At 32.8% G+C, this 9,777-nt stretch overlaps 1 protein-coding gene across 3 annotated transcripts; it reads right to left on the bottom strand.

Annotated features, from left to right (window-relative positions):
* Window positions 1-972: 972 nt before the first annotated feature.
* On the bottom strand, window positions 973-9,435 carry LOC127868368 (thiamine transporter 2-like). 3 transcript variants are annotated; one of them, XM_052410083.1, is made up of 6 exons: window positions 9,304-9,435; window positions 8,129-8,265; window positions 6,423-7,218; window positions 5,822-6,020; window positions 4,539-4,680; window positions 973-4,116 (listed from the first exon to the last, which is right to left on the bottom strand). In XM_052410083.1, exons 1-6 carry the CDS (start codon window positions 9,335-9,337, stop codon window positions 3,982-3,984), a joined length of 1,443 nt encoding a protein of 480 aa, XP_052266043.1. In that variant the 5' UTR covers window positions 9,338-9,435; the 3' UTR covers window positions 973-3,981. The 3 variants fall into 3 exon arrangements, with proteins under 3 accessions (XP_052266043.1, XP_052266042.1, XP_052266044.1); XM_052410082.1 differs by lacking the exon at window positions 9,304-9,435 and adding an exon at window positions 8,695-8,789; XM_052410084.1 differs by lacking the exon at window positions 9,304-9,435 and adding an exon at window positions 8,648-8,760.
* Window positions 9,436-9,777: the final 342 nt, after the last annotated feature.

Below are 9,777 nucleotides of genomic sequence, written 5' to 3' on the forward strand. Positions count from 1 at the left end.
GTTCGAAATTTGTTCAACTGAATCTAGTTTAGTTGAACAATATGTGCATTAAATACATTGTATTTATGCGATGTAACTGTGAACTGCAACAATCTGCATTGCTTGACGTTTGAGATATATTTACCACTCGTAAATGACCACATTATTGTCTATTAAAATGTTTAAAGTAACGTCTGCATTCCTTGATTTACTTGAAATCTTCAACTGCAAAAACACAGTTTATCATTAATACGAACAGTGACATAAATCTCTGTTTAAGAACCGCGTAAATAATTAATTTTAAATCATTTATTCTAAATATTCCACGTAAATAACTCCGTTTTTTTTTAAATGATATCAAAATGTTCCTCCCCATACTGCATATAAGTACATATTAGATGTGCAGAACTGCAGATGCAATATTAGATGCAATTATTTACTCTCTTCATAACTTTCCATGTTAAACAGTTCATAACGCTATCATCCAACTTCTATCTTCAACAAATGAGTAACTTATAAATTATATAATGCATAGATAATAAAGGCTATGAGCTTGTATAACATTGACTGACGAATACAATAGTTATAATAAATATTAATATAAAATGAAATATAAACATGATTATTGAAACACATATTTAATTAAATAATCCACCGCCAATATTGGAATGAAGTGATCTTTATGTAACGTTCATGTATGTTTTGACTGTCTTTAATATTATTTTAGTTATAAGAAGACAAATTAGAAGGAGGACAATCGGACAGACGCAAATATTCATGTTTGCATAATTTATGTACATGTAGGTAGTTAAGAATGTTAAATTACATAATAATAGCAGTGACGTTACAAACCCTTAGTGAGATTGGAATGAAACTTTCAGAAAACAATGGTTTCGAAAGTCCTAAAGGACGGGCACCTCACCTTAATATATGCCTCACTTTGTGGGCATACAATGTTAATTGCATTTTGGATAAAATGATCAATGAAAACCATTTATATGTTAAACTTTATTTCTGGCATGCTAAACCGCGTTCTTGACACAGTATATTGATTGATTTATGTATTTATTTATTTATTATAGTCTCATTATTATACACAGTATATACTCACCTACATAACACAGTGTAAAATACAGTACATTGACAATCTAAAAAGATTTACAAGAGACTTTTAATGTTAACATGACAAATTTAGAAACACAATAAGATACTCATGATCCATAGACTATACTTTATATACACATAATACAAATAAGATCTAAAATATCCTTGTTAATCGGGTAATTAAAATCTGCCTTAAGAAGGGATGTTATAACACATTCTCAAAATGGGTGTTAAATAATGGAAATTGATCAGATCTAAACACAAATTGATTAACAAGGGAACATTAGGATGGAGCTAAAACAATTTCACTAGTAAAACAATTGTCATATATGCACTTAAACATGTATCTAGGAATTCAAATATAAAATATGTCTGACATCAAAATTGTTGGTTTTCAAGTATTTACACTAAAATACATTTATTACATTACACATTGTTATTGTACAATACCAGTTTTCTTTAATTCAGCATGTTGAAGCAGGTTCTGGCACTATAAAAAGCTATGTCTGAATTAGATAATATAAATCCTACTTTATCAGTATCAAATAAGGTTACAAAATGTGAATCGTATTCTTCTGCCTTTTGTAACAAATCAAATCTAACAGTTTCATATAGAGGACAATGTAACAACACATATGTCTCATCTTCAATAGTATCTGGACAATGAAAACAGACTCTTTGTTCAACTGACAAACCATTGTATCTTCCTTACTCAATACAAATTGGCACAGTTCCACTGCGGAAATTTGCAATAGCTCCCCTGTATGACCTATTAAAAATAGTGCTACAATAGCCTTCAGTTTCATATGTTTTTTTGAACGTTCTATATAATCTCAGTTTATTACAACCATTTCCTTATCGAGCAGATTCACGATTAATATCATTTAACCAATCTTGCTTGAAACTGTCTAATATTTAAGGTAGTACAGAAGCATAAATATTATGTTTTTGTATAGGTATATCAACATTACAAAACCTTTCCAAGTTATAATCCTTTAGCATTTTACAAAGATTAAAATTCCAATTTTTTACATGTACTTCTTGCAACACTATTGGCCCATACAAATAGCTTCCTATTCAATCTACTATGACTCTTACAGACAAATTTATACCAACTGGCTAATACACTTTTCCATCAATGGTAAGTAATAGGCTTCCAGTCAACATCTCATAAAACAGCGGCATTTTGGGTATATTTCCCAACATTAAATAAGTAGCGAGCAGCTCTATTCTGCACTGCACTTATACAGGAGAAATTTTCACAACCCCATATGGAAGAAGCATATGTAATTACTGATACAACTGTTGACTCGTACAATTTTGAAAACGCTTCATACGGAATACTCTCAGATGTCTTTGTTTTAGCGATCAACATTCCTAAAGCTCTTTTAGTATATTGAGCAACAGTTCTTGCATAAATACAATAATCTAAGTGCTCAGTTAATACAAGACCAAGATATTTATATTGTGTTACATAGTTAAGTTGAGTGTCACCAGTTTTAAACACAAAGTTTGAACGTTCTACAGATGCATTACGAAAGTGTGCAATATTTGATTTTGCAGGATTTACATTCATGCTGTGTGAAGAGCACAATGTATAAAGAATATTTTACATATTTTGTAAGTCATGCTCATTCTAGGCAATAAGTACTATATCATCCGCATAAAAGAGTATTGGTACATTTTTGCCATCAATATCCACTCCTTTGCCAGCAGCCTTCAGTTTCAAAGCAAAATCATTTATGTATAGACTGAACAGTAATGGCGAAAACGAACAACCCTGCTTTAGCCAGTTTTAACAGTAAACCAATCAGTGTTAACGCCATTCAATTTGACAGAATACATAACATTTTGATACAGCATTTATACACTTACTAGGGACAAATTTTACAAAAAGTAAGCCTCTATTAATACAATCAAACGCCTTTCTGAAATCTATAAAGGCACAGTATGTTGATAAACGGCATTTTTTTTTTACTATCAATTATACTTGTAAGCGACTGAATGTGGTCAACAGTACTACGACCACTTCGAAAACCATTTTGCCCTTCGTATAAAATACCTCTATTTGTACTAAAAGAATTCAATCGTTTGTTAACTAATGAACAATACATCGTATACACAGCTAGTTTTATAGCTTGACATTGGGTCAATAGGGTTACTAGTTGAAGATTTAGGTATTGGCTTGATAAAAGTTTCGTTCCATATGTTTGGCAAAGTACCCGTTTGAAAACATTTATTATACAGTTTATGTTAAAAGGAAATAACATAATTATTATTTTTAAACTTCATCAGGTTCATCCACACCAATGGTTCTATTCAGCTTTATGTCAAAAACTGCCATCCTAACATCATCTATTGTAAAATCTTGGATAAAAATACTATTATCAACAGCACGTTCTATTGACAAGTTAACATCAACATTTTCAGAGTCAAAAGACATAGTATTATCAGAGTTATATAAATTACTAAAATCAGTTTTCCATTTCCCGAAAACAATATTTTTATCTCGAGTTATAACACCATTACTACCAATTACTTCACAAGGAACATCATTATTTCAGTTATCTCTTATTCCTGTTCTACCAATGCTTTTCCAAACAGTATAAGCAATAGTAATTTGAATTCACAGCCGTGCAAGTTATATGGATAATAAATAACATTTATTAAATTAAATTATGCTTGATATGTATATTCCACTGGCAAAAGATTATATACAAACTTTCATTATATAAAAAACATATAAAACATATCACATATACACATATATACAGGATATGTTTATTTTCTATTCACAGTGTGATACATTTTACAATTCCCACTTATATACAAAACGATAGTTTTTGCGCAATTCATGATAAGCTCAAACGGAATAATTTCCGTTGATTAAGATAGATTTCAACTCTCCTTTTGTTCAGGTATTTCCGTTTCCATGACGTTAAATGTGCGTTCACGAAGTTTGCAGACATTAACACATACGTATACTGTAAACAACACTGCCATTACTCCGAAGTAACCACCGTAAACCTTGAACTGAAGACAAATATAATGTAGTTATTCAAGCATGTGTATTATTGTATGATTCTTGTTAAACGTAAATAAGTACAAACTATAAGTTATTGATATACAATAAAGAGATACATCCTAAACTTATTTCCAAACAGAATCGTATAATTGTATCGGGCATTCACTTATTACTTATAAGATATTGAATGGCCATACAAAGCAAATACACGTACATTTAATGATTACTAATTAAACAAACTGCTTTTTGTTTCAAAATAATATTTCCGTCGCATAAATCTTATCTTAAAAACAGAAGAATGCATTTTTTAATAATTCAATTCCATTTAACGACCAAACATCTTTGCAGTTTATTTATCGTGTGTTGTCCTTTGGAAAGAAACTATACTGGCGACTACATAACGTCTAATGTCAACAGCAAAGGCATTTACCTGTGTTTGCACGTCGACGCCCAAGCCTGCCTGGTCCACAACAATTGCCGTAAGAATAGTTTCAACGAGTAGCGCCAGAAATGTATTGCAACCAAATACGAAGCCGTACCGCTGCCTCTGAAGATTGCGAGCTATCTGCGCTCTGTGAAATGGAAAGAGTGAAACGATACCAAATATGGTAATTAAGGTTGTTCATGGATGTTTATGGACACAATGACACTGATTTCATGCGAACAATGACAGAGATGTTTATAGGGATCAATATTCATGGAGAAAATATAACACACATTGCAATCGATACAGTAGAATGATGTTCATGGAGACTATATACACAAATGAACATTAAGACCATGTAGCAAATGGTAATGAAGATTATGGCACTAGTAATCTTGGGGAAAATGACACTAATGTTCATAGTCGCAATGGGACATACCTTATTGGAGACCATGACACAGCCGTTCAAGGAGACAATGCCGCAAATTTTAATGGAAACAATCTCACAATTGTAAATGGCGACAAGTTTAAAAATATTGATGAAGAAAATGATGCAAAATGTTCATTAATACAATGTCACAATTGTTCAAAGAGATCATTACACTTATGTTATTTTAAAAATAAAATGCCATAAACGTTCTTTGGGATAATTTCTAAAGTGTTGGTGTTGATAATGTCAAAAATGTTAATATGGATAATTTGACAAATGATCATGGGGACAGTACAACAAATGATCATGGATACATTTACACAACAGGTTTTTAAGACAAATGCACAATGTCACAATTTTAAAAATAGTTATGAAAACATTTCAACAAATATTTATGGCGCAGCGATAAACATGCTCGTAGAGACAACATCACTCACTTATCGAAACAATTACACACATGTTAACTAGCTTCATTTAACAATATATAAGCTCAAAATTAGCTTATAAATATAATCTATATACACGATTACATATATGATGTGTGTGTGTGTGTATTAATACGGTTAATGCTTACATGCACATGCATATTTACTTTGTATTAATTGTTAAAGCGGCGGTCTGGTTCAAAATGGGTAGAAGCGAACATAACTAATTAAAATATTTCGATGTATATGTCGTGTATAGTGTGAAGCTCTGTAAGAATGACATGCATTCGGACATTGGTAATCCATGACGTTATTAAATAGACGTTCAAATATAAAGTGTTTGAAAACTAGTTCATATGAAACAAAATTCATTATTTATTATTTGGAATGTATAAATAATGTATGTTCATAAGATACGTAAAAAAGACACTCACGCGGCTAGGGTAAGCACAATCTGATACGTGGTTCTGAACACGTCGTAGAGAATATAGCATACCCATAGGCTGCTTGTTGTTCCCATGCAAAAGAGGATCACCGCATTGAGTGCGCACACAACCAGCATTAATAACTCGCTCCTTACCGGCACTGACCAATCAATGGGCAAGAATCCAATCAGTAGAACCATACCCGAACCTGCAATTAATACATATGAATATCAGTTCAATTGTAATAGCATTAGCAACAGTTATCCTATAATAAGTTTTACATCATCATCAGTATTATCATCGTCATCATCATGAAATTAAGATTCCGGTACACGTCGTTTGAGTTTCATATAATTCCTTACTTTGATTTTCTTTGTTTCAGTTACATTTGTCGCCGTAGTCAATAACATTTCATTAAAATAAGCTACTTGAACCAGCAGTGAGGGAAGCGCATGCATAATTACAATGCTCCCCACCTCCTCTTTCTCCCAAACCGAATATGTAATAATACCGAGACTTGACATGCTTACAAGTTATTTTGTGGTTTTGAGATTAGCGTTTTTCCAACTTACTGAGCATTACCCTAATGTTAAGAATAATGATAGCATACTTAGCAGAGTTCCCGCCGCCTCTACAGCGCCGTTGTACAGATTTTGCTTTTCGGTCCCAAAGGTATTTGGTGTGAGAATCAACCACAGATTCTGAATGTAGTTCTGTACTTGAAAATTCCCACACGAGGCAAACGCCCACCATATTGACCATGTGAGGATTGTTTTGTTCATGTATATGGTTTTTATTTCATTTGCAAGGAACATTATGAGCGATTTTGTTCGGTTTAAGCAGCCTGTCCCAGCACAGGGGTTTGCAAGATATTCGGGTGTTTCAGTGTGGTTTATTTCACGAACATCTTTACTGCCATCTTCAGAACCCACATCTTTTTCATGGTATATACGCGGGTTAAACAATTCTGAGTAAATTGCTCTTGGTAGAATGACGCTGATTAAAAAGGCGATTGTTACGCTAACGAATGAAAATATATTCAGCTGAAAGTAGTCCAGGACATCGAACATAGTCAGAAGCTGTCCAAGCAGGTAAGCTACGAACATTCCCGTCAGCGCTGCCGCCTTCGTAAAAGCTGATATTCTTTGGAAATATTCAACAGGAGTCACGGCGTATAGATACGACATGTAACTGATATCACACGCACTGACAAGACCATACGTGACCTCCACGCCTCTCATAGCGGTAACGCCTTGCGCCCACAGAAGTAGTGCCCATGTGGTCATGTAGGCCAATCCTTGAACCACTAATGCAGGTTTGTAGCGAAAGTAGTCCGTAAGGAGAAGAACCGGTACCATCCAAAGGAGGTATGCGTAGGTCCACCAAGGGTATATCTCATTTCCCACCTTCAATATAGAGAAAAGTATTACTAGTTTCAAGCAATTCAATGTCGATTTTGCGCAAAGTCGAATTTAAATACAGCGGCAAAAAGTGTGCATATGCAGTTTATCAATTGATAAACTACTGAAAACCACGAAATATATATATTTTTAATGAAATGATTGTTTCATTACTTGTGTACAATATCGAAGGGTTAACATGGATAATGATTACATAAAAAAATAACGGTTACATAATAACGTCATTTCAGGGAGAAACGAAATAAATGATATTTACTTTTTTCGAAAGCATGTCATAATTTCTCCATTTATTGACGTTTCACCATTTAACCTTTTTACTAATATTGGACCATTGTGTAAGCCAACATGTTTATTTTTGTATTTAAATATAAAACATAATAATGCCAATATGTTTAACGTCAAAAGAAAGTGTGTATTATGACGCCTCAAACGACGTTTCATAAAAAGACGCTATAAACGATTAACTACGCAAAAATGTTTCAGCATTGGGTATCACTAGTTGATATTAAAATGAGTTCAAATAGCAACGTATACATTTAAGTACTTGAAATTGTATTAGACTTCATAAGTATTTATTTTCTAACTATAATCTAAATAACACAAATTGAATATCAATTAAATAAAATACAAACAATAACCTGTTATTCAGCATTGCATCTTATACAAAGACATCATAAATGCATATTTTTAATTTATAAAGACTTATATTAGATCAACATCTAAAACTTTATTCTTTAATGTCAAATGTAGCCTATATAAATTTCCAAATGACGACGTTTGTATTTGCAGCCTCATGTTTGTGGTATGATTCCCAATTATTCCAGTTAGTCGAAACGATGCAACACGAAATCGATATGAGACCGGCGTAATACATATTACCAAATCCAACACGTACCTGCTCCTCTGTTAGATTCTTCCATGGTCCGGTCAGATAGGCGGACAGATAGGCTTCCGAGGGCCGAAGTTCCTTGAAGAAACCGAATGTGCACACTACTGCTGCAAGAAGCTTCCACGACCACATGGCTGGGTAGACTTTGTGAGAAGCAAAATTCCTTAGCTTATTATATTCTTGACTGAACTGGGCATGTAAAATAACACCTGTCGACTCAACATATCACACATAATACTAATTATAATAATATAAAGCATGCGGTTGGAAAGGACATTAAAATTAAAAGTCCCACAAACCAAATTCCCCAAGAGAGAAACACTATGAAATAAAAATTAACGGTAAAATAGTTAAACAAGCATCATCCTTTTTGATTGCGAATATCCGCCTGTACAATGATCCAATCTTTTATGTCAAACGTTTTCCGAACAGTGTGCACATATTCAAATTGTATTTGGTTTTTCGAATACATTCCTTATACCCAGTTAGTTATCTTTACAGAAAATACATAAAGTTTTCACCTACTATCAATTCCATATTCACTTAACGCATAAATGTAAAAAAAAACACACTAGGATCACCGCTTTGGAACGACCACTTTGGATTCAAACCGGTTTGAGAGGCTCCATACCCCATACTCAGCCCAATATATGGATTGTGTGACGGCGATTAGTAAATTAGAATGGAGATGGGAAACCAAAACCTCAGATAATGTGTTTAAAAAAAAATAAACAACGCTACCTTACTTCAGCTCTGCATTACCACCTATATGTGAATTCATGGACATTTGTATTTACATAAAACAATACAGGTGTTCTTTTCTTAAACTTCAATGATTAAATGCAATATCTTGTACTTCAAATGATGATGCACGCAATGGTTAATCATCTTTCTTTTTTTTTTATAAAGTATTCAAGTCTCGTCTTATATTGTTTAACTTTTAGATAATTTTAAGTACCTTATTAAAGGGTATTGCGACGACATTTAAAAAAATAACATGCACTTTTATTATAAGCATTTCAAATTAACATTAGAGTTTTATACGCGTCCTTGGATTTCGCCATAGCACATCTGAGCAACCCACGTTGTGCCGAACGCTATTGCTACCTTTATTAAAAGCAATATGAATTCAAATGCAAGGAAGAACGAACACGTAATAACATAAACAATCAAAGCGTTACCGGTAGCTGGATAACGCGAAGTATTCAATTTCATATATCGAACGAAGAAAGTTTAATATATCCAGTGTGCAACAAAACGACATGTTTTCCCTTCTAGTACATTTTAACTACGTTAATAGACAGATAGCAAAGTTTTATTCTGATTAAATCTTGTATACACAGACATTTTATCTCCAATGTTTTTGTTTACATTGTGATAACAAAATATCAAAAGGTGAATAATTTTCTCATTAAAACTCGCTGACATTTAATGTCTAAAATGAATACCTACAATTGCGCGTTAGCGAGCTTTGCAGATTACGAAAAAAATATTTTCTTGTTCCCGAGCTGAATTGCGCAGTTGCTAAATCATAAATACATGTTGCTTTCGATCTGCACAGCACGCGCCTATACTTTCGCAAAATATCAGTTGAAATAATTTATTTATTTTAAATATTCTATAAGATCGTTTATTTTCATGAATCTGTCATGAAA

The sequence above is a fragment of the Dreissena polymorpha genome, chromosome 2 (assembly GCF_020536995.1).
Source record: "Dreissena polymorpha isolate Duluth1 chromosome 2, UMN_Dpol_1.0, whole genome shotgun sequence".
NCBI lineage: Eukaryota > Metazoa > Mollusca > Bivalvia > Myida > Dreissenidae > Dreissena > Dreissena polymorpha.

Excerpts from the sequence above, each read along its gene's own strand:
- LOC127868368 (XM_052410082.1), bottom strand. The coding sequence starts at position 8,758 with ATGGGGTATGGAGCCTCTCAAACCGGTTTGAATCCAAAGTGGTCGTTC. Across the intron at positions 7,219-8,128 it reads AGAATCTAACAGAGGAGCAG|GTGGGAAATGAGATATACCC; the intron begins GTACGTGTTGGA and ends TCTATATTGAAG. Across the intron at positions 4,681-5,821 it reads ATTGTGCTTACCCTAGCCGC|AGCGCAGATAGCTCGCAATC; the intron begins GTGAGTGTCTTT and ends TCCATTTCACAG.